We start from the raw sequence: 24,722 nt of genomic DNA on the forward strand, positions 1-24,722 counted from the left end.
CACTGCAGCAGGGAACATTGCATGAAAAACAAAATGTTTGGCGATTATATTGTTACATTACAAAATTTACAGTGTGACACTTTGATAAACGAACAAAAAATCCAGTAACTGGTAATTGACAAAATAAATGTTTACAGTTCAGCAAATAATTTCTGTATAAATTGTGAAATGCAACCGATGTGGCATACCAAATAAGAAGGTTAGTGAATGAGCAGGACTGCATGCATTTGGCTGCAGTATGGCAGTTTAATCCTGTCTGCAGGACATAACTGTCCATCTGGCTGAGGTCCTTGCTATTATGCAATACTTTTATCCAAGCTATTTATATACAGGATTGACAGGAGATAAGAAAATGGATATTAAAACTGCAATAGCATTCATTTCTTATAGTTTTAGGTCATAGAATTGTAGTATCTGTTCTGTCCTATTCGGCTATGTAGAATGAGGCAAACCAGTCTTAGAAATGCAGCTTTATATCCTCCACAAATGAAGTCATGGAGTTGTAAACTGTAGTTGGTGTGAAATATAAAGACTCACTGATACAATGTATACTGAAACCGTGAATGGAGGTAGCTAGAAAGGAGGATGAAGTGTAAGGAAGCTGAAGTACATTTAAGCTTTGCTTTTTATGCAGGTAAATTAGTGCTGAATAATGTAGCTTATTTGCTGTAGATAATTTTACTCCCAACACTTCCCCCTTGGGTTAGTATGCACTAACATCTATTAAAGATATGCCAGTGATAAGGGACTCATTAAAGTTCTGAAGAAGTGGCACCTTGCTCTTCCCAGACTGATTTACTGTGCTTCTGACTCGGCAGAACTTCCTCTTGGTCTGTATGGTGTGGAGGATGATCGGGTGTTTCTGAGGTGCCTCAGCACGTAAACCACCACAGCTGCCAGGGTCAGCAAACAGGGCTATCTTGTTGTCTAACCCCGAGATCAGTGGCCCTGCTCCTGTCGGGCCTTCAGAGCCAAAATGGCTTGTCTGTAGAGATCTATAAGAGAAGAAACAGAAGAGACAGAAGCACATCAGTGTTCCATACAAAACCTCAAGTGGTTTAGTAGTTAATTTTACCCCTGCATTTCTTCTACTGTGACAAAAATGTCAGGGAAACTTCATTCTTACCAAAAGTAGCAGAAAGGTCCACTGGCTGGGAGTATGCTGCTGGCATCTCTTCTGTGTTTATTTTGTTTTTCCTCTTCACTTTAACAGGTTTTTTCTTTTTCTTCTTTTCTCCTTTTCCTGTATTAGAAATGTTAATACTTAATTATGGTACAGACAGAAAAGAATTTGTAAATCAGATAAACTCTGCACGCCATTCCCAATTTTATGTAGGTTCTCTAGGTGAGGAAGAGTACCTGTCTTTGGTTTAGATTCTTCATTGTCAGGTGATTCTCTAAGCTCCATGGTCTCCTCTTTCACCCTGGCTTTGCGGGTCAGCTTTCCACGGTTGCGGGGCAACAGGGCAGTGCTGGCTTTCTCCTCCTTTTGCCCGCTCAGCTCTTGCTCCGCCTCCACCCCTTCTTCCTCCTCCTCTTCCTCCCTCCTCCTTGTACTGCTCTTCACACCATCCTTAATCTTCACCTGCTTCTTCTTCTTCAGCTTCCTTTTCATAGTGCCATCCTATAGTAGTAAACAGAAGCAGCTGATGAATTAGGGATGACTAGTACTAGCCTATATTCAAATTTGACGCATTCCTTTATAGATGTTTCTTTTTAAGTTTGTCGAAGCATGGAAATATTGGAATCAAAAGGAGTAAAAGAGAACAAGAGAAATGCTGACCTTTTTCAGGATATTTCGAATGGGCTCCAATTTGCCCCCAGGCTGAGGTTCCTTATCCTTCTGGGGGCGCTGGGCTTGGCGAAGATCAGTCTTGCTGCTGCGGATTCTATCCATTAACACAACACAACACAATACAGCACATCGGTAAATCTCTGACTTTCATTTGGCGGTAGAGTGGAAACTTTACACAACTTCCCCTTACTTGTCTTGCTTATTTTAGTAAAAGCCTGAGCTTGTCCCGTGAGTTCTAATTGAGATTGAAATTGAAGTCATCAATGAGCCTGTTTATCATACAAAGTCTGCACGTTGGCCTATTCTGCCGTAGGTTTGACAGAGCGTTGGCTGGGGACTCTCACCTGTCTTCCTTAGGCTTGCCGCGCCCTTTCTCATTTTTCACGCGCCTGTCCTTCTCCTCTGGGCCTGGTGGCCGCTTATGATCCCTGGCCACACGGGCACACAGCTCAGGGTAGTCCAGAGAAATGGCCCTCAGCAGCCAGCGCAGGCCCCGCAATGCCTTCCTGTCTGACCACCTTCGCACGTCCAACAAGGCCGAACACGGCTCCTAGGAGGCATAAAACCCAACCACTAAGCACAGATTTCTTACCTTACGTTCTTGCTGTAACACCTTGTGATTTTCAACAAAAATTAATTTGATAAGATTCGATAGACTTCTAATATTTACACATTGGCATATTTTATGCATCCTGTTTGATGTGATTAATTTTGTATTCTAAAAATTCTTTCATCAACTATCCATTGGCATCAGCTATGCTGCTTTAGCCTGAAGCAAAAAATTCTGCTATGGTGTAGTAGAATATAATATTGCCAAAACTTATTGTAAAGTCATATGAAAATAGGGGACAGATTAGCAAGTGTTGGGGAACACAAGGGTATGTAAGTACAGCTATCTGTGTGAGGCTTACAATGTGGCAGAGAGAGTGGCTCTGGTTGACCAGCTTCTCCAACTGTAGGGCCTCGATCAGCTCACTTCCCAGTAGAGCCCCCATCTTGTCCTGCTTGTTGGCCAGCCTGGAACACATCAGCACTCACAGCATCACACCATACACATCCATCCATGCGAACATCTCTATCACAGCGTGGCTGCAGACATTTTGCATTTCACTTCAAACAACCCACATCCTGCTTGCTGTCAGCTCTTAGACAGAGAAAATGATAGCAATGTAGCTGTGGCTTAATGTCCACAGCACAATATCCTCATTGTTGTTCTTTTTTTTTTTTCATTAGTAGCAGACAGCGTTTTTGTAATCACATTCACTCACAGTCTCTACCTGAATAGTACTAAATTAATCAGTCCACTAAAGTCCACTAAACTTCATTTTCATTGTTCCTTTTAAATAAAATATTAATTGAAAATATTTTTTTCCCCAGAATATCATGGCTCTCACTTCCTATGAATGACTGTATATTGTTGTTAGTAGAATTATTAGAATTCCTGTTAGTATTACTTGTATTTCTTTATTTGGTATAATTGTCTGAGAGGCGACTATAGGTACACTGAGGTATAACCATTTAGAGCTAGAATTAAAACCAATTATGACTGTTACTGCATGAAACAATAATAGACAAATACATAAAATAAAAGCATTTCTCATTAGCATCTTTCCATCCTCACTATTCATGTGAGTATTGAAAATTAGAAACCACAGAGAGGGACCCTTACACCAAGAGGGGCTTTCCCGCCACCCTGGGCTGCTTCAGTAGGTCCACCAGAAGCTCCTTGACTTCCCGAATCCGTGGTCTGTCGCTGGAGTCCACCACAAAGATGATGCCATGAGCTTCACCATAGTGGTCCTTCCAGGCTCCACGAAACTCCGTCACTCCAGCCATGTCCAGCAGGGTGACCAGGAAGTTGTCCACTCTCAGATCAGTTTGAATGCATCCCTGCGCGGGGTTCGACTCACCCGGGAACACTGTGGGCAGGATTGCACATAGCAAGCACTGATCACCCAGGCGAGGACTGTTAGTGCGACCAGCACAAATAAAAACATAGGATTATAAATGCTATGTTTTTGTTCACTTGTGGCTCTCTGTGTTACAGTACCTTTTAAGATCCCTTTGACTGTGGACGTTTTTCCTGCATTGTCAAGACCAACCACCAACACTGTGGCCTTCCTGAAGTGCACAAGAAAAAGGATTGTGCATGAGACAGTGCGGGTGCTTCCCTTTATGCCGTCAACCCCCTTCGTGTCTCAGTTAAACATGATTTCCAGGTGCAAAGGCAACACACAGCCGTGCTATAGTGCACACAGACATGCTTTTGCTATAGTTCAAAAGGATGCACCAGGTTAAAAGACTGGGTGGATGGAGAATAGGTCTGTAGTCCCATCCCTTTGCGGTGCAACTGCATGACATCTGTGCTTGAAGGACCAATTACAAGAGAACATCCACACCAGTACTACTTTAAAACTCAAACAACTGAAAATTTTTCCACAAATGGCAATATCACCCAAAAGGAATAATAAAGAACTGAAAAAAAGAGTTATTTTTGTAAACATGCTACAATAACTATTTTCTGATTTTTTTAGACAAGGTGTACATTTGAAAGAGGTCCCAGATACTTGTCTTATAACTACAAATGGGACTTGAGCTGTTACCAGTCAAACAGATGTTCAGTTAGTATTATAGTGACACATATTCTACCATGAGAGGGTCATACAGGCCAGAGAATTCCAGTCTGTGTAATACTGCACCAGATGTTCAGTCTTAACCTGTGAACCCAAGCAATGTGACAGCAGCTTTACTGCCGGTCTTACACCATGCAAAAACAGAGGACAGTCAACTCCTTATGTTCCTAACAGCAGGCATTTTGTTAATATTGTCAAACACACCATGATGTGGTTTTTGGTGATCGAAAGTAAACCTCCAGTAAGCTGGTGATCTCCGAGAAGGCCTGATGTGGTGCTGTGATGTTACGTGGCGGGTTCCAGGCTAGCGCCGTCGGGGCAGGGCCGGCGTGTGCCAGAGCAGGGTTCACTCACCTGACGGGTTGCTGGTATTTGGAGACCCAGCTGCAGCAGTTGCTCATCAGGTTGAACATGTTGTCCTGAGGGGAGCACAGTGGCCACCATCTTTTCGGTAGATCACAGCTGTAGCAGAACAGAGCAGAACAGAACACACGGTGAAGCAGCATTCCAGCAACTGGCAGACCTGAGTCATAACCCATGCACATTTAACCACAACAGAAGGCTTGGGAGTACTTTAATTATCTTTGAATAATCTTTTATCTTATTTTAGTGTGCTCTGTGTGCTGTGTGTGAGAGAGTACTTGGTGTCAAAAAATAAAATTCAGTCACACAAGATCACAAAAAGGTTGTGCATGTGTTATGACGTAGTATAAAGAAATATAACCGTTTGTGTCTGCTCAGCAGTGTGTGATTTCCAATGTCACTAACTAAAATGTATCAATTGGATTTTTGTGTTCGCAAGAATGAGTTGCCTATGACCATCGTGAAAGCAAAAACAAAAAATGTGGTGGGTCTGCTTGAAGTTGTAGTGTAGCATAGTGGTTAGGAGCAGGGCTGGTAACTGAAAGGTTGCTGGTTTAATTCCCCCTTTGGGCACTGCTGCTGTACCTTTGGGTAAAGTACTTAACCCAGAATTACCTCAGTAAATATCCAGCCCTATAAATGGATGCTGTCTGATAAATGATAACAATGTAATGTAATATGATACCACCTGACATATTAATTAATATCTTAAAACTACCAAGGTAATTTCTACACCAAGAGTTACTTATACAAGGAATGGAGTTACAGAACAGAGTTTGAAGATTTGTGGAAACTATTCTACTTACTCTGAACCACTGTAAATGATTCCTTCTTGGATTTGTTAGTTTGTGTATGACATCTTGTTGCACCGATTTACTCAGATGCTTAACATTTGTCTACTTTCTTATGTATATGTAATTTGAAATTCCTGTATCTGCATGTCAGTTTTCTTATGTGATTTGATATTCTTGCATGTGCATCTCTTAATAACAGTCTAGCTGTATGGAACCTCGGAATAAGGTCATCAACAGAAATCTTTTTAAAAAGGAAAATCTAGTTCATGCAACTCAGTCAACAAGCATATTGATTTATGGGATGGTACATTCAGCTTATAAATTATAAACTAAAAATAAGATGATGATGATTGATGTAAGGACACCAAGTCAACACTTAAGTTCCACCACTCTATATAAAAGGTTTCTTAATGACTATGTATAGTGTTTCATTATTATTCATTGCCTACATATTGTTTCAAAGAATTCACTGAAATTGAGGTTTGACGTTCCACAGTCAATTTACAGAAATTCTGCCCCTGTGCAGGCAGGGGAAATCCGCACTACTTTTGTGGAACACTCAGCACCGCAGAATCCTGACCAAGTCATTAGAATATTTGTTCCTTAGCCTATTGATTGAAGCTTGCAGCTTGGTTGCAGTCGTCAGTAAGTATTACATCTACTACGAATAACTGTAACCTTGTGGTTTGAAACTTTGATGTACAATAAGCACAGTGATATGCTAGCACCAGAGTATATAAAGCCATTTGGACAAAACCTTAGTGTATTTAGACGTGTCTAGAAATGAAAAAGTTAACATGCACAAACGTTAGGAATCCCCATGTCCAGATGACCAAACCTGTATGTCTGTCTAGTAATCATGCAGTGTTGTATCATACTTTTGGTGACAGTTACTTTGGTTAGCAAGGCATTTCTTGGAGCAATCATTGCCAGCTAGCTTGCAAGGTAGCTAATCCGCTAACCATAAGTTTATATCCAATGTCATTCCTGAAACATTAAATGCCTTTGATTTAATGCCAGCTAGTGAGCAAATTGTTCAAGAAGGCAATTTAATATTATTGGCATGTGAATAATTTGGTTAGCTGTGTAGGTTTTGTATTTTCAATGGACGTTATGGAATTAAAACTGCATCATATTTTACTGTATGCTGACCTGTATTTGTGCTCTGTCATGGTTTTTTTTTTTTTGTTCAAATGGTGGAATGACTGGTTGTTTGTAGAGCTGTGTAAAGAAGTGAGTGCTTCAAAAGTAAAATTAGTTTGCTGTGCTGTGTAGTTATTACCCAATCTACACTCCATTCAAGTTATATGATCAATAGTGTCAGACCAGGCTGCACTCCCAGACCAGTGAGTGTGATCATAACACTATTAGACACCATTCAAGCCCTTACCACAAGTTAACGGATGCAGTCTGACTAGGGTAAAAACAAATTGGTGACAACTGCTGCTACAGGTCCACCAGAAAAGATTTGGTGGGTGTTTTTCAGACTCTGCACTACATACCCTGCACCATTGACTAAATGCTACTGCAGACATAAGTTCAGTGAATGTTGGCTATAAATTTTGGCCACAAGTTAACTGCATAAACAAATAAGTGACACTGACTAGCTATTAAAAACCTGTCAAACAGTCAAGATGTCAGTTACTCCAGTGCTACCATGGACTATTTAAACTTAATAATCTATGTGATATGCACAGCAAAGATTTTATGGGCCTGTTTGTAGGCCACTAGTATTTTGGGTATAAATTCATGAGTATTAGTGCAATTGCACTACTGACCTTCTAAATGAACAAATATATCAGCTAGATGTTCTCATTATTTGTTCTAGTTAGAGCATTTATTGACAACAGGCAGAATGAGTCCATTATCACAAAAGCACACCCACTGTACTTTATAGATGGTTAATGATATTCACCCTCACACACACACATGCAAGCGTTAAAATGAATTATTTTGGTCGAGTTGCTTAGAGTGCTAACGTTTTGTGCCCATGACATTGCTCAGTGTGTTAAAAAAAAAAAAAACTTGGGCACATTGGTTTCAAGACATGATTCACCAATACCAATGAAATCCGCAGTTGGTGTATTTTTCCTGTTCCTGTTTGTAGAGCAGGCATTTTGAAACTAGTGACTCTTGTTTTGTGACATTAGAACATGTGAGGTGCCTGGTGAGGGAATGAATGCAGGAGACCACAGACAGTAAAAACAAACACCGATGAACAGCAGATGCATACAGTCTGGGGAGCAGGATGACCCAGGGCAGATAAAGCTGGTGTAAGCCTGCTTCCCCGCTCATATGCTCCATCCTTGTAAGCTCCTAAAGAACAGTCTGGACCCACTAATGTGCCTCTCATTGTATCTCTCAGCATGGTGACAGCACCCCTTTACATTACAGAAAGAGTGAGAAACCCATCAGTGGGTTTTGTTCTCTTACAATACAAAGTAGCAGACACTAAAATAACCCCATATTTTAAACAAAAAGGCAACAAGTCTATTGGACTATTAAACAGTCAATCAGATCATGAAAATCCAATGACTAAATTGACTCATGTTCAGGCTGAAACATTACTTGTTATTGCCACTAAATAAACTCTACTCACTGTATTCCCTTATAGCATGTGACTATGTGTGCAGCCGTAATCCTTGCTATGAAGACATTCGTTTTTGCTGAGCATTTTAGAATTGCAAAGAAAAATTCAAGACAATAAGCAAGGAGAGAGTTCAAACCTATCTTCATTTCAGAACTATCAAAAGGAAAAAAAAAACTTCTTTACTTACAGCAGGATTTCTATATCCATGCGGTTGTTTGTGTGCGCATCTGCTGTGACATTTTGCACCGTTCAGCGAAGAACTAATCAGGCTCAAATTATTCCTTTAATCCATTAGTCACCCCATGCTGGTGGTGCAATCTGGGAAACGCAGTGTATGCTTGTGTTCCAATCATTTGAATCTTACGTGAGGACCATGCTCCCCATTGGCCAGTCTGTCTTGTTCTAAATGGGATCAGCTCGGGTCAGTTTCAGCAAAGGTGTGTCACTGTGTGGCGGGTTGTTTGTGACATCTGGTGACACCACTGTCTTTTAATGGCTGAAGATTAGCAAGAAAACCAGGGGGTGTACAGAGCTAATGCAACATAGTGCAAGACTAGCTTAATGTAATGGCATCATCCCTGTGGTCATTCACAGAATAGACAGCTAGTGCTTCACCAGCCGCCAAAGATCAAGGAATTCCTACACTGGCTGTGCGTTAACATCAGGTGATTGTTGATTCCCTGTGATGTTCAAAACATTTACCTTTCATGACTAGCATGACTCTTGACTGGAATAAAAAAGGGGACATGTCACCCCTGACCCTGCAACCCATATGTTTTAGAATTGATATTAGGGTTGTCTCACTTGTTTTTAAAGCATGCAATGCAAATGCAAACCATATATATATATGTATATATGTGTGTGTGTGTGTGTGTGTGTGTGTGTGTGTGTGTGTGTGTGTGTGTGTGTGTGTGTGAAATGGTCTTTGACTAATGCTTTCTAATGATCTTATTTGTTTCCTTCTCATTCTGTCATCTGTCTTTGCAGTGCTTTAGGCTGCAATTTATTGTATGTAAGATGTTTTCTAAAGAAGGTATATTATGAGTATTCTTTTTCTTATTATTGTTTGGATATAATGTGCTTGTTGCAATATTCTGAAACTGGTCAGATTCTTGTTCTATCTTGATCGGTAGGTAGTTTTTGATTTTTGAAGATGAGAAATGGAAATGGAAAAGAGTATAATATAGTAAAAGTAATATTGTTATTCTTGTTTATATATAGATATGCAGATTCACATGTTTATAGAGTCATGACTATTACATGATTTACACAGTTGTGCAATGTTAACATCTGAAAATACATACACGCATTTGAAAGTGTTACTCATTTCAATACAGTAATTCATTTCCACCACTAGGTGGCGTTAAAATTCCAGATGAAGTTTCCCTTCTGTACAGAACTCCTGTGGTTCCTGTCTTTTTAAATTATTTATTTTCGTTTTTCATCGAATACAATACAATTAATGAACAGCAGGTAGAACACAGCCTACATATAGAAGTCAAAAAGGGAAACATTTTGCAATATGTAGTACACAAGACACAAAATTACAAAGAGCATAAATAAACACACACTCACCAATCACAGAGATTATAGATCAAATTGGGTCAGTCACATGTCAGTGGTTCTTCTCCATGAGAGAACCTATACTGGATGAACAGAAAAAGTTTTATTTCCATTGTTATGGTCATTCCTGTGTAAATAATAATAGTACCAATAATACATACATACATAAATACATAAATATTGTATTTTGTCTACTGCTGGGTAATGAAATGCACATCACACAGTCCACAACGACTGCTTTTGTTGCTAAATTGAGTGTGAATTGTGTGCCATAGTACAAGGCATAACATTACCGCGAACTGCTGTTTCTCTCCACACTTCATCTCATTATGTCATTACTGCTGCACCCAATGAAGGCTGGCCTTTATCTGCTGACTGAACTTGTCTTAGATTCTAACCTCAACCGCCAAACCGCCGTTTGGCTATGACACAAATGGCACTTCGCCAGCAGTCATTCGTAGCGCCGTGCTTTGTGGTACTTGTCTACAGGCCTTCCTAAGGAGTAAAACATAATGAATTTGTGTTTTTCTAAATTAGTATTTCACTCTCCTCGCTCTGCACTAAATGGCATTGCATAAAATATGAATCCATGCATTCATTTTCCTTATCATTTGTAAATGATTAAGGTTTGAGTAGTCTGTTTATTGTCAGTCTGAGCCTCTGAACTAGAATCTGAGTAATGTATAGTTAAATACAGTTTATTGACAGTGAGGCTGTGGTTATATTGATGCTTCCCCGATAGGCCACCGTAACCAGAAGTGATGGGGGTGTAATGCATGCAATATTTTCAGAAGATCAATCATGGACTGATAGTAGTCCTCCCCTTTACAGCATGACACTGCCCCTTGCTAAAAATGGAGCATAGTAGTATCGGGGAGTAAAAGACCAGACCCCACCCACAAGTTAATTATAGACCTCTTGTATATCCCACAGTAACTGCATTTGAGAGGCAGTGAAAAAAGAGCATTTCCTCATTAGAGATAATCCTAAATTAAAACTGAGTGAGACACCCTCAAAGTTCTCTTGAACAAGCTGCTTTGTTTGTGTTGCCAGTGAGCAAAGAGGATTCACAAGTTGGAATCACAAGTGGAATGAACACATTGTCCAAAACAAACACGGTATTAGAAAGAAACACCATAACACTCTAATTAGAAAACAGGGAACGACATTTCTAGTGGGTACAACGGCCCAATTATAATAAAACGGAGCAGATGGCATAGCCCCAAATAGACAAGGCTATTTATTTTGATAATTCCTCTTGGCATATCAGTGGAACAAAGAAACAAACAGACAAGGTTATTGTAAACACCCACAACCCAATACAGAGTTGTAACTGAAACATTTATTTGACATTTTAAAATCAGACATATTTCCGTTGCCCGTTTTGAAGAGGAAGGGAACTTCCTTTACATTTTTCCAGGGGCAAGGGAAATGACTCTAATCCGAGTGTCTTAACTTTCTTTTACATAACAATAAAGTTAAATGCCCAGTTTAGTGACCTGAGCCAGAGTAAACCCAGCAGTGAAAGCTGCTGGTATGGCCAGCCGTCCAGTTAACGTTAACTAGTTAGGCACAATTAAACTTTATCTTAACTGCTTTCTGGTTCAGAGCAGCCTCCCAATGACTCTGACAGACAGCCCTGCCTCGCGGATAATTCCGGAACCAATCCCCGAGTTTTGATTTTTAACGGTCCAAGGGGCACTAGGACCCGAGAGGAACCACGCGAGAGTGGGGAAACTTTAACAGAGTCAGCGTGTTGAGGCACACCTGCTTTAACTGATCATCGGGAGTTTGCTACCACCGTGCACTCACCAAAAATTATGCGATTGGACTTCACAGTGATAGAGGTGTCTCAGACAGACCGGTTGAATGGACTGTCGTGCTTATTTTGTCGCAACTGAATGGGGAGCACTGAGCCCGTCGCCGCGGACAGCTAAAATGCAAGCTCTCAGTTAGTAGATTTTTGGGTTGGGATCGTATCGCTCTGCAAGTGAGATGAACTGCTTTCTCAACATGCGTAGCCTCCACTGTATGTCATAGTTTGTATGTGGGTGAAACCAAGAGTTTGCTTTTGTAACGTAAGATAGCTATTATGGTTAAGTAGCTAAACAGGGTGGTGTACGTTAGGTCGTGCGGTAATGTTGGTTTAAGCATCTGCCGTTACTGTCATACAGGTACTTATGGCTGGTGGCAAGCCAGTTTTGCCCGGCAAACTTGAAATTATCAATACGTTATTGCTAGCTAACGTTAACTGTTACTTTTTCCAGTATCCTTTTAGACTTAAGTTAGTTTTATGGTAGTATATGGTCACTGGGACCGATACGTAGACTTTTAATTGAAATGTAGCCACCTAGTTGTTTTATTACACGCTAGACATAGTTAGCCAGTTGGTTTTATTTTGCTTGACAAACACAATTCCGTTAGATAGCTAACGCCAACTACGCAGGAGTTGAAACCCAAGGTTCATGTACCTAATGTTAGAGAACTAGCTGTCTAATTGTTTTATGTTTTACAAGACAACTCATAAATAACAACGAACGCAGCTATGGATGTTGTGTACGAAGGAACCGAAAACGAGATTTTCGATTACTACCAGCATCAACCAGCTCCAAAGCCCTCAGATGGGATCATTTTGGTTGTCAACCACAGCAACATCCAGTTTCCATTCAGCGTTGTGATAGCTACGATGCTGTACTGCGCTGAATTCATCAGCGCAGGAGTCCTTTGTTTCATGTACTACAAGACAGATGACCACTATTGGTTGGGTCTGACCATTACCTTCATGCTAGTGCCGTCGGTGCTGACACAGTTTACACTTACATTTATCCACCGAGACCTGGGAAGAGACCGACCTCTTGTTCTGCTTTTACATCTTCTACAAATGGGACCAATTATCAGGTATGTGGTATGATTGATGTCCCCTCATACAGTGTAGTGTGTTATACAGTGAAAGCTATCGGAAGTATGTGAGACTTGGCTATCCATAATAACACAGCATGATCACACCAAATTTGGCTTCACACATGTTGCTCCCCCCTAACTTTACGCCCACTCTCTCTCACACACACACACACACACTGAAACCCCCCAACTCACCCCAACCCTGGTTTGCATGTTTCTTGTCCCGTTTCCCTAGAGCTGGACAATAGCAACCACTTTCAACTGTGAAATTTGGACCTCTGTGTGTGAGAGAGAGAGAGACATGGTCTGTATTTTCAAACATATCCAATCGTTATTCATTTGGGGGGAAAAAAATCACAAGCAGAAACATTCGAAAGTAAAAGTTTTTTGTTGTACAAGCCAAGTGCACACTAACTGCTTAACCCTGGCTGTGCCACATATACCACCATTACTGTTCTAATTCCAAAGTGTGAGACTGTGTTGTGCACAAATATGGCCGGAAAAAGAATTTGGCATGTCTGGTAGCTTACAATTGCAATGAAGAATTTTCTTAGATTTTTAAGTATTTGAAATATGGCACATTGACAAGAGTATCATTTTTCTGGTTCAGTGATTAGGGAAAGGGTGTAGGGAAACTTGGAGAGAGTGTGGTGTGACGTGTGACTAAAGGAATTTGTGATGTTGTTTAGAAACAGATGGGGACTTTGCTTTGACAGTTTTTCCAAAAGGAGAGTAAAACCAAGTCAGTCTTCTAGATATAAATCGATGGGCCAGTGTATGTGAGCTTTGAGAAATTTAGCTGCTACTGCACCAGTGCATCCTATGGTTACCTTAATTGTAGTGGTAATCCATATTGAAGAGTGCTTTTAAAAAAGCAACAAATAAACAACAAATCTGCCATACTTTCACAGTGACCTCACTGCCTCTGTGATGATCAAAGTTTCCGTCAGTTCCCATAAAGCATTTCCCTGTGGCTTAAATTTGCACCCCATCAAAAAAGACTTATGAGATCGTGTTTAGGGGAGGAGGATTAGTCTAGGACAGTATTTGATATTATATGCTGTAAGGTGCAGGTCTGATTGCTCAGTAATGTGCATAAGTTGTCCATACATAAAACATTTAAATTTAGTATTCATTTACTTACTTACTTAAATAGGATTGTCCTTTAAATTGCTATATAGCTAAGGGCGATAATAATGATTCTGAATGTCAGAGACACCAGAGTTTCAAAAAGTAAAAAACATGGAGCATCTTTTGTTTAGCAGAAATGAACCACTGTTTTTTGCCTGGTGAAAAACCACAGTGTGAGGACAGATTTCTTGTCTGTGAAACCTGCTGATTTGAATATGATGAGCTGGTGTTGTGTTAGTCTGTGCTGTTATTCTTTCCTGGCCAGATGCCAATATGTTTGCTGTCAGTGGTAAGCCCTTTTTCATCTCATTTCACAACCCCAACTTGTTCCTGTTTTGACACTATAAATGAACTGACACAGCAGTACGATGTGATGCAAAGCATATTTTTGCCAGCCACCTCTTTAGGTGGTTAAGATTTAAGATTTCACTTTATTGTGAGATTGTTCTGAAATTTGTCTTGCATCCCGTGGCATCAAAAGTTTCACATAGATAACAGACATATATAACAAAAACATATGCGGATACTGATCCCAACTGTGTGTTTGGTGAAGGCTCATTGGAACTGCTGTTATGTATACAGGAAAAAGATAAATACAGTAGGTGATAAATAGCTTCTTGTCAGGTCTTTTGTCCCTTAAATGTTCAAGTATATCCACAACAAACAACTAGTATCCTGCACCCAAGTAATCTGTACCAGCTGAAAGGACTGAGGAGAAGGCTCTTACCCTAGGTGATATTTGGGCCAAGGAAATCTGCAAGGTTGTGTCTACAAAGGGCACATTATATGATAAAATAGTATGGGAGATGGAGGCATGAAAAGTCAATGTTCACACGTAAAAGCTGGCATTTAGAGTGGATGAAAATGTCTCTGTCTCGGCTGCTGTGATATTGGCTGTCTCTGACATCTCACTTTTCATGGACCCTCCTGTTGTTTCCAGGGAGTGGTAGAGAGATTGGATCAACATTGGATGGAGTTGACTTGGCTTTGATTATGGGATGCTCATAATTCTGCTCATGCATCCCTTTCATGATGTGTGACAGAGGAGGACAGCATCAGACAGGTGTTAAACAATAATAACAACAAACCCACGCTCAATAAATGTGAATTGATTTGGCTCAAAGTGTAAAAGGGTTTTGCCTTAATTTAACATGAGTGAGTCAGCATGTATTTAGTGCTGTATGACTTTGCTGGTGTTGTGCAACCTGTCAGTTGACTTGGCAACCTCTCATGCGAGTCAGGGACTCCTAGTGGTTTTTGGGGTATTTTTGGCATAACAAGTCATTAGTCAAATTGTGATAGAGTTATAGCCACATAATTTTTTCTAGTCAAGGTCAGTATTTTACTTTATATAGTTATAATCTGAGAAGCAGCTGAGAGTACTGAATAAAAGCCATTCTTCTCAACTGCTATTATAAATGTATAGACCTACAAGAATTGGGCTTGCTAGAAAATGCCCCCATTTTATTCTAAAATTGAATAGAATTAACAATGAAATTTGCAGGGCTTTGAACGATGGCGGTGCAAGTTGTTGTGGGGAAAAGCGTCTGCTAAGCTATTGTGTTAAGGAAGAGCCTTTATTTGATATGCACAGTATGTTTCCCTAATACGTCTTTAGGTCTCTGTACTTTGCCAAAGCAGAGTATAAGGTTCCAGGTCAGTGTGCAGCCTTGATACAGGGTCTGTAATTATCTATCTGAAACAGTCAGGATGCCTGGGGATGTCCTGTCTGAGGGGAAATTGTGTTACATTTACTGCCTCCCAGATTGTGATGCCAAACCCATAATAATTCATATGAATCTAAACAATAACTGTTTTCCAGCCAGGAAATGTGCAAAACACATGCTAAGTGCAAAAAAAAAAAACATTTTTATAAATACAAAATAGACATAAAATATTTAAGATGGTAAATATCTTGAGCGTATACTGACACTGTTCTGTGGGACATCAGACTTTGATCTCCCGGGTGGACGTAGCTTGAGCAAGATTCAGAATTCATTAAATGTTTCCTTACCTGATTGAGCAGTCTTGTGCAGTTTCAAGGTCATTCCCTTGACCGCACTACCGTGTGGCACTAATGAATGATGCCATCATAGATCAGCTCAGCCTTCCTGTCAGTCCAATTCACTTTCATCAGCTTCTTAGAACCCTCTCTCAGGCCATTAGGGTCACATAGTAATTTCGCCTACATTTTATCCTGCGAGTGTCATCTGTTCAAGGTATGAATCTACTGTATGAATGTTCTAATAGTGATTACTTCAGGATCTGAGGTGGCGTTAAAGCAGCAATGAACATGACAACATCGTGATGCAACTTCATCTTGTAAATTGTAAACCGTCTCAGTGTGTGTTTGTGTAAATCCACATGGGTGGAGGTTAAATGGATTTTAATCTTGTCCTGTCACGGGACGTAATTTCCACCCACTCAACACTGAGGTGCAAAATATCACATTTCCCCCTCAGCTGCTCATAGGCATGCCTTCAGAACATCACCCTCACACGATCAAAATATGAAACAACTTTTTATTCACAAACATTCATGAGTGGGTGGGGTGTCATCAGTTGAGTTCTCACATTATGCTGGAGGGGGAAAGAAAAATCTGTGTTGCGCAGTGCATCATAAAGATCTCAAACCACGCCACAGTCCCGACCAGCTGATACCATTTAACATAAGAAATCAAACATTTCACAACTTAATTTTCAATGCTATTAGTCACAAGGAGCGTGCCTTAAAGAGTAGGCAAAAACGTACAGTCCCAGGGCAGGTTTATCAAAGACGCTGTGCCGCAGGCACGGCTCAGCTCTGGGATTTGAACGTCATTTCACGTAACCCTTCTCGTAGGTTGTTGTTCCTCTGCTTGTGGCATGTGTATGCAGGCAAAGATATGTTTTTTTGCAGTCTGTGCTGTCAAACCGGTTTGGCCAAGTACAGCTGTAAGCAAATCAAATTTCCATAGAATTTCCCCACATGGTAAACTGAGGCTGTGATTTATATCTACATTGTGGCTGTCTCCCAATGAGAAATGCCTCTCATTTCTGGAATGGCATAAGTTTGTTTATGAATTTAGTTGTAAGGATGAAATGGTTTGGTCAACATATCAAAACAGAACCATTGTTAGTAGGATACACAGTCCTTGAAGAGTTCATTCTGAGGGCACCTCTGATGTTGGGCCCGGTGCCGAGAAAATGAATGGAATCATCCAGGCATGCAAACAGAATAAGGACTTCCTAACCATTGCCACAAAATCAGTTTGACACTATGAGGGATGGAAATTGCAGTCCGGATGCATAGCTGTTTGGGCCATTTCTGGCTTTACTAGACACAGTGTAGTGCAGTTTTTTTTTCCAGGCCATCCGAGCTCTCAATTAAATTATGATAATGGGAGCCTAACAACTGAAAACTGTTGTTGGTTTGACATCTGTACCTTTATTCTGTTATGATTTTTTTGTTAAAGAAATGTGCTGTTAGAGATGCCTATACACTCATATGACGACAAAGTAAAGGTGTCTATGAACACCTGCCTTTGGAACAATTTCAGGGCAACTGCTAATAGTTGTTAAATTACCTGTTCTAGGCCCCATTGATGAACTAATTATTCTTAATCAATTAAGCTGAATACTTATCTGTATTACTAATTTGTTTAATTGAGTCAAATGAATCAACACAATTTCAAGAAAGACCTTTTGTCCCATCCCTCTGATAGGGCAAAAATATTTCAGATATTAAATAAAACCAATATCCAGGGACAAAGAACTATCAGCAGATTCTTAAGTGATGTCAAATTGAGATCAGCATTCAGTTAAAGTCTCGGTCAAGTGTAATTAATTCAGATGTCAGCTCAATGAAAAACATGCCCAAGCTGTGAAATGCTGGGCGAGTATCCTGAGTTTTAGTGTAGCGGGATAGAAGCAGCTGTTTTTTACACACTAGGATGCATCCAGTAAAACCGGGAGCAGCTCAAGCCATTCCGCTGGGAGGGCTACTTTTATCCCTGCCTGTTTTCGCTGAACAATCAGAGCCATAAATATTATGAATAAATAGTATGTTTTAACTCCTCTTGGCCACCGGCACTTAACACTTTTTGACTATTGTTTCAAGAAGTATTGAAGAATTCTCATAACTGAGATATGTGGTGTAACTGAAGACCTACTGTCAGTGTCAGTTAACTGCTGTAACCACCATAGTGCTCTCAAAGGAGCTTGCAAGTGGAAACAAAGGCTGCCAGAAAACACAGAAGTGAAACAATATCACATACAGGACAAGGAAGTCTCTGTTTGACTTAAGATTCAGGGGTGGGACTTGTTGTTCTCTGTAAATTTGGCTTGTGATCTGTTGACTGAAAAGGAAACAATATGTGATAACCACTAGGGGTGTAGCGGTAAGCAAAAGTCCCGGTTCGGTACGTACCTCGGTTTTGAAGTCACATTTCGGAACGTTTTCGGTACGTTTTTACTAAAGAGTTGGGGAAAAAAGGATAAACCACACACACTTGAGTTGTGTTTTATAATGAATTTTTTGTGCAGGAAAGCCCAATTGACTCCTACTGAGAACCACATTTACACATGTCACACATTCAGCTCGGTGTTAAAGTAAACCCCCCCCCCCCCTTTCATTTTGACATGAATGTGATACTTATACAGGGGGGGTGAGGTCAGCTTACATGGCCAAATGTCATTAAGCTGTAAACCGGAAATGGTAGCTGCGCAGTGGCCAACGAGTTTGCATTGAAGACTTCCCTCATGATAAAACTGTCAGCCACTAATGACACAGCAGATGGGACTGACATTTAGAGAGTGGTCACAAGGGAAAAAAGGCAGGATGTGTGACAGTTTGCTGGCCACAGCTCATCTTCAGTCTCAGTGAGGTTTTTCCGTGGTTAATTTTTGGCTTTTATCAGAGATAAGCAGGTGGCAGCAATGTGGCACAGTGGTGAAGGAGTTGGGCTTAACTATACAGTTGCAAGGCTGGTTTCAAGGCAGGGGACACTGCTGTTTAGAAAGCTTCTTTGCATGAATGGCTTTTCAAAACATTTTAGCTATATATAAATGGATATTTAAGCTTTTTAATGTGTCTTAGATAAATATGCCATCCAAATGAATAAATAGTAACCAGAGCTAAACTGGTTTGTAGTTTGAATTAATGGTAGCCTATGCATATTATGTAACTTCAGACAGGGTTAAACAGATATGCATCTTCATTCTGCCCATAAACTCACTAAGGACAGAGCGGAAGGGACTGCCATACGCTGTTAGACTACATCACATTTTTGTCATTTAGCAGTTGCTGTTATTCACACTTACAAAGGTTACAGTTATTACACGTTATCCATTTATACAGCTGGATATTAACTGAGGCAATTCTGGGTGAAGTGCCTTGCCCAGTGGGGAAATCAAACCAACAACCTTTTGGTTATAAGCCCTGCTCCTTACCACTATACTACGCTGCTACTGCGACTCTTAACCCTCCAAGCCAGGGTGAGGTTTTGGAAACCACATAGTACAAGTGTATTCCTGTGAACTGTTTTGCTTTGAAGGCGCACTTTCTTTTCTGTTTTTGAAGCACGGCTGCTCTTTTAGAAAAGTAGGCAGTTTTGCCTGTGAAACTTGAATCGTTGACCCCACTGACCAAAATCCAGCCAGCAGCTCTGGCAGGGTGTGATGCCAAGTTTCCCTGAAATGCTGTCAGTACAGCCTTCCAGTCTGCATACAAAGAGCAGCACAAAGATATCCCAAGAAGACAGCTTTGAACCACAGTCAGATAAGAAGTTGCATGTGCAGACCACAGGGCCCCTCCTCAGCAAGCAGAATGCTGTATGTGTGGCTTTCACTTCAGAGAGGAGACATGACTGTCCTACTTCACACAGCAGTTGTGGTCAGTAAGGTTACAGTAAATATAATACTCTGCTGCTGCAGCTGCTGACAAGCTGTAAATTCCAGGCTGCACTTGGTTTGCGTGGAGCTGAGGTTTGCCTGTGCACTTACTCACAGGAGATGAGCCCTCCCCTTCCCCGGGAAACCAGATTTTTTTTTCTCCCTACAGATAAAAATAATGTCATATCAAGAAGAGGAGGCAAAGCAACATTCCTGCACATGACCCACTTACACATCTTCCTGATTCAGGAAGAGCGTATGAAGGTTTTTGTACTGTCAATGACAAAACTAGAATGTAACAGACAGTACTTTTCAAAGATAGACAAGGTGCTTGATTTGTGGTTTGCTGCTCTTTGAAGAGTGACTGCTTTATTGTCGTGACCTCTTATTTGACCCCTCTGTGTATATGTGAAACATTTCAACAACATGTTCTTTCGTAATAGTGTAAAAACTCAGTAATCTGGAAAAAAGATACAGCAATGGATTTAAAATAACCCCAGTGGAAACGTTTATTTTGTTTATTGTGGTATTATGATGAGCAAGAAATTGTTGATAGTGTTCATGTTGTGTACTAATGTAATCCAGAAAGTGTTTCCTTATTCAAAACCAGTGCTTTCCTTTGCGTCCTTAACACATTGCCTCAAGTGATTCTATGTTGAATTGTTGAAGATCGCCATCTTGTGGACAGGAACCAAAAAGGCAACATGAGAAAGGGCTACTTAATTCCTACTAGATACTAAAAAAAAGCAAATTTCACCTGTTTTTTTTAATTTGTCTTAAAGTCTAATAACTTCAGAAGTAAACAGTGTAAATACATGGTCCCAAGCCTGGTGTGTCACAGACACGCTACCCTTTATGACTGAACTTTTAAATACATTTTAGGTATGCTGTGGCATTGGAACTGCTGGGGGAAAGAAAAAGAAGTCCAGAATTCCACACAACACACAGCAGTTCAAGGAGTCTGATACATTAAGTTGAAGACAATTTTTTTTCCAAAGTGAGGTGCAAAACCATTTATCATAAACCTTCTCACGTTTTTAAAAATATTTTTGAAATCCAAATGCCAGATACAGAAGGTTTTCTATTTTTTGCAATAATTATCACTTTAAATACTTTCTTGTTGCTTTCCATATAAATCATACACAGAGTGGTGCTTTCCTTTTAAATTCCCAGCTGCTTCTTCCTGTCAGTAGTCAGCAGGTCACACTTGCAGCTCTGTGGTCACTTGGACCTATGAAATATCTCTCTGGACCCCTGCTCAGGTTTTCAGCACAGAAATACATCTGTAAATTGTGATTTATGGCAACAAGCAATTTGTAAACAAATGAATGTGTGAAAAGACCAAACTGAAACCAGATTATGAGAGTAGAGTGAGAATGATTTTAGTAATTATACAAATTATTTGTCTTACCCCGTTGTCTTTTTGCTTCTGTGTGGACTTCACTCCAAGCCTTCATTCCAATCTTACTTTTATTGCTTCTCTTTCCTCATTCAGCATGGCAAGAAAAATTCCTGTCCCTGGGGTGTTCTTCTGTGTCATATATGTGTTAACCTACTTATCACTTCCTTCTTGTGTATTTAGCTGACAGAGGGGGGTATGTGCAGGGGGTCAGCTGGCTTTTGCAGGCAGAGAGGACAATGTGAAGCAGAAACACCATGTGATCTTTGCAGTTGGTGTAGAAAATGATTTTTATTTGATAAACATATGAGTGTCTGTGGACAGTCGTACCACTAGGGGGCCAGGGGGAAAAGGTAGTAGTCAAATTACTGTAAATGATACTTTGTCAAAACTTCTGTCTGAATTAAATGATTAAAATAATCTGAAATGGAGACTCTGGTCTTTCAACTCTTAGTGTAAAGTATCTCACTGTTGTACTCTTGTACAAGTTCTCAACTGCTCAGTAAATGTAAAGCTATATAAATGAACTATATGTCAAAAGTAAGCTCTGTAAATCACCCTAAATAGTGTTGTCTGGTAAGGAGACTATTAATGCAGCTCAAATCATCCTGGTCATGTATTAGTATAAAGATTTCTTGCTCTCTCTTTTGCGCACTCTCCCTCTCTCTGCCTCTCTCTGTCTCTCTCTCTCTGCAGGTGTATTGAGGCTCTGGTGGTGTACTTCCAGGCAGGCAAGGAGGAGGAGCCGTATGTCACCATCTCCAGGAAGATCAAACTAAGGAAAGGCCAGGGCATTCCCATGGAGTGGGAGATCGGCCACTCAGAGCGCAAGCTGTCCACGCACCGCAATGCCTTCAAACGCACCGCCGTCATCCAGGCCTTCCTGGGCTCCACACCCCAGCTCACCTTGCAGCTCTATGCTAGCATCCGGGAGAAATACTTGCTTTACGTCAGAGGTACACTGTCCACTTGGTGCTCATTAAAAAAAAAAAAAAAAAAAACACAGTAATGTGTGGATGTAACTGAATGTGATCAGAGCTGGTGATGAAAGCGGTTCCCTGTTGTGTGTCCCAGTTGTCCTGATGGTCATCACGCTCATTTCCATCACCTACGGGGCCCTGGTCTGCAGCGTGCTCGCCATCCAGATCAAGTACGACGACTACAAGGTGCACGTGCGCCCCGCGGCGTACCTGTGCATGGTGCTGTGGCGGGGGCTGGAGATCGCCACGCGCGTCACCGCCCTGGTGCTCTGCAGCACGGCGCTGACCCACTGGGTGGTGCCGTTCGGCCTGGCCAACCTGGTCTTCTTCTTCCTCCTGCCCTGGGTGGAGTTCTGGAGGAGGAAGGGCTCGCTGGCCGAGAGCGTGGAGAAGAGCCTGAGCAAGCTGGGCAGCACGGTCGTGCTGTGCATGGTCACCCTGCTCTACGCCTGCATCAACACGTTCTGCTGGTCGGCGGTGCAGCTGGACCTGGCCCACCGCGACCTGATTGAGAAGCAGCAGCGGTGGGGGCAGCTGGCCGTCTACTACAGCGTCCGCTTCGTGGAGAACGTGGGCCTCATCGTCCTGTGGTACTTCTTCAAGTCGGACTTCTACGAGTACGTGTGCGCCCCGCTGCTGGTCCTGCAGCTGATGATCTGCTACATCCTGGCCGTGCTCTTCATGCTTCTCTTTTACCAGTACTGCCACCCCTGCCGTCAGCTCTTCACACACAACGTGGAGGATTGCCTGCGCTGCGTCTGCTGCCAGAGGGGCGCCCAGCCTCGCTCTGACGTCACCGTGACTCTGACGCCACAGGCTCCGCCTCTCCCCGACCTCACCAGCCAGCTGGGCAACCGTGAGACCGCCATTATTGATGGAATCATGGACGCGGCCTGAGGGGGACCCTCCTTTGACAGCTTAGCGCTGGTATCCCAGTTATGCCGCGTTGTGGCTGGACTGATGGCGGTTGTTTGCTCGGGGGTGTTGCAATGTGAGTGACAGGGACCACGGACTGCTGCACAGGACAAGGCTGTGTCTGCCTCATGGCGGTGCTGACAGGACAGCTGGCAGTCCACTTAAACTGCTCACTGCCGAAGCTAGTGTTCCAGATTGGTTGTTAAGCTTTTGGATTCTGTGCCCTTCCCTTTTATGTGCACTGTCAGATTTAAAGTTACACATACAAGCTGAAGAAGCTATGATAAAGAAGCCAGGTTATATACTAACTACAGTTTTGCCGAGGAAAGAAAAATTGATAGCTTGAGGAATGTGTTGTCTTGATTCACAAATATTGATGCTTACAGACGCATCCTGTGGATCACAGGAGACCAAAGAATGCAAGTTACGATATGAGTCACAAAGGCAGCCTTCAGAAAGAGGCACTGTAACAGAGGCAGCAGTCCAGGTGTGTGGGAAATGTGCCAAGTGTCTTCGGAGCAGCCGTTTGAGTCAGAGAAGTCTATCACTAGATGCCCACACCAAATGAGTTTCAACACAGAGACGCATCTGAATTACCCTCTGTCCGCTCAACGACTGCCCACTGCCCAACTAAAATTACTCAAGGGGAGGCTTGCATTGCTCTGTATCATTCCTACCGCTTGCACTTTGAACTTCCACTATTCGGTGAATGAGGAAGAGAGATAAGAAATGCTGACAATGTGAAATGGCATACCACTTTCCTCTGTCTCCCATCACAAGCCTGGCACAGAATCATCCCTGGTGTCTTCCTCAATTCAGCTCTAATTTACAAATTGCAATCAGTACCAGAGCAGGTGGTGACAGCTATGCCTGTTGGCTAGGAACGCATCAGTTTATTCCAAAAACAATAGCTCCAAGTGATGGCCATCAAAGGCTGAAAAATGTTTTTGTTATAACAAAGCTTTTGTTAATTCAGTACATGATGTTGGAAACCGCAGTTTGTATTGTTTTCCATTTGCTGATATCAACAACACTATGTTGCTTAAATCCCCATTTGGACCCACAAAGATTATATTTTTAATCACTGTGGGGATTGTATTTATTTGTTATTTTTTTTCTTGATGTACACTGAAGTGTCTGTTCACTATTTATTTTAAACTTGAACTGTGAAAATAAAAGAATAAAATTATGAACTATATGGATAAGCAGCTTTTTCTCTCGTTCACTTCATTTGTCAGTTATAAATCGTCTGTCATATTAACGAGTTAATGAAATTATATAGCATCTGCTTGGATTTCTGAACTATGATTATATTCCGAGTGCGACGTTTTGGTGGATGATGTGAATTGTTTTGACACTTGATACCAGAATGTAATAACTAATGGTTATTTACAGCGCTACTTATAACAGCGTATTGAGTTTCCGGCCGTTCAGGTCGTTAAACAAAAGGTGCATAAATGACACTCATTTTAAGAGAGGCCATGGTATGTCTACGGTATGGATTTTCCAATTCGAGAAATTCTAGAACAGTGTTCCTCAACCCTCTCCTGGAGGACCCCCTGCCCTGCATGTTTTAGATCTCTCCCTGCTCCAACACAGCTGATTCAAATGATCAACTCGTTATGAACTCCTGAAGCTGCTTAATAACAAACTGATCATTTGAATCAGCTGTGTTGGAGCAGGGAGAGATCTAAAACACGCAGGACAAAAGGGTCCTCCAGGAGAGGGTTGAGAAACACTGTTCCAGAATAACGCAATATGTTATCTGCACCTGTGTGGTACTCTCCC

At 41.4% G+C, this 24,722-nt stretch overlaps 2 protein-coding genes across 2 annotated transcripts; one reads left to right on the top strand and one right to left on the bottom strand.

Annotated features, from left to right (window-relative positions):
• Nucleotides 1–939: 939 nt before the first annotated feature.
• Nucleotides 940–8,382, bottom strand: arl13a (ADP-ribosylation factor-like 13A). Its single transcript, XM_036548565.1, has 10 exons — nucleotides 8,363–8,382; nucleotides 4,783–4,890; nucleotides 3,846–3,916; nucleotides 3,465–3,714; nucleotides 2,707–2,812; nucleotides 2,140–2,345; nucleotides 1,784–1,889; nucleotides 1,360–1,624; nucleotides 1,127–1,243; nucleotides 940–995 (listed from the first exon to the last, which is right to left on the bottom strand). The coding sequence occupies exons 1-10, from the start codon at nucleotides 8,380–8,382 to the stop codon at nucleotides 940–942; spliced, it is 1,305 nt and encodes a 434-aa protein (XP_036404458.1).
• A 3,772-nt stretch (nucleotides 8,383–12,154) lies between these two features.
• xkrx (XK related X-linked) lies at nucleotides 12,155–23,980 on the top strand. Its single transcript, XM_036548561.1, has 3 exons — nucleotides 12,155–12,636; nucleotides 21,736–21,995; nucleotides 22,114–23,980. Exons 1-3 carry the CDS (start codon nucleotides 12,284–12,286, stop codon nucleotides 22,914–22,916), a joined length of 1,416 nt encoding a protein of 471 aa, XP_036404454.1. The 5' UTR covers nucleotides 12,155–12,283; the 3' UTR covers nucleotides 22,917–23,980.
• Nucleotides 23,981–24,722: the final 742 nt, after the last annotated feature.

The sequence above is a fragment of the Megalops cyprinoides genome, chromosome 16 (genome assembly GCF_013368585.1).
Source record: "Megalops cyprinoides isolate fMegCyp1 chromosome 16, fMegCyp1.pri, whole genome shotgun sequence".
Taxonomy (NCBI): domain Eukaryota; kingdom Metazoa; phylum Chordata; class Actinopteri; order Elopiformes; family Megalopidae; genus Megalops; species Megalops cyprinoides.

Bases quoted from the DNA above. Each gene is read 5' to 3' on its own strand.
- xkrx (XM_036548561.1), top strand. From the start codon at position 12,284: ATGGATGTTGTGTACGAAGGAACCGAAAACGAGATTTTCGATTACTAC. The intron at 12,637-21,735 runs GTATGTGGTATG...CTCTCTCTGCAG, and splicing joins CAAATGGGACCAATTATCAG to GTGTATTGAGGCTCTGGTGG. The intron at 21,996-22,113 runs GTACACTGTCCA...TGTGTGTCCCAG, and splicing joins ATACTTGCTTTACGTCAGAG to TTGTCCTGATGGTCATCACG.
- arl13a (XM_036548565.1), bottom strand. From the start codon at position 8,382: ATGGATATAGAAATCCTGCT. The intron at 2,813-3,464 runs GTAAGGGTCCCT...GATGTGTTCCAG, and splicing joins GCGGGAAAGCCCCTCTTGGT to GCTGGCCAACAAGCAGGACA. The intron at 1,244-1,359 runs GTACTCTTCCTC...TTTCTAATACAG, and splicing joins AGAATCTAAACCAAAGACAG to GAAAAGGAGAAAAGAAGAAA.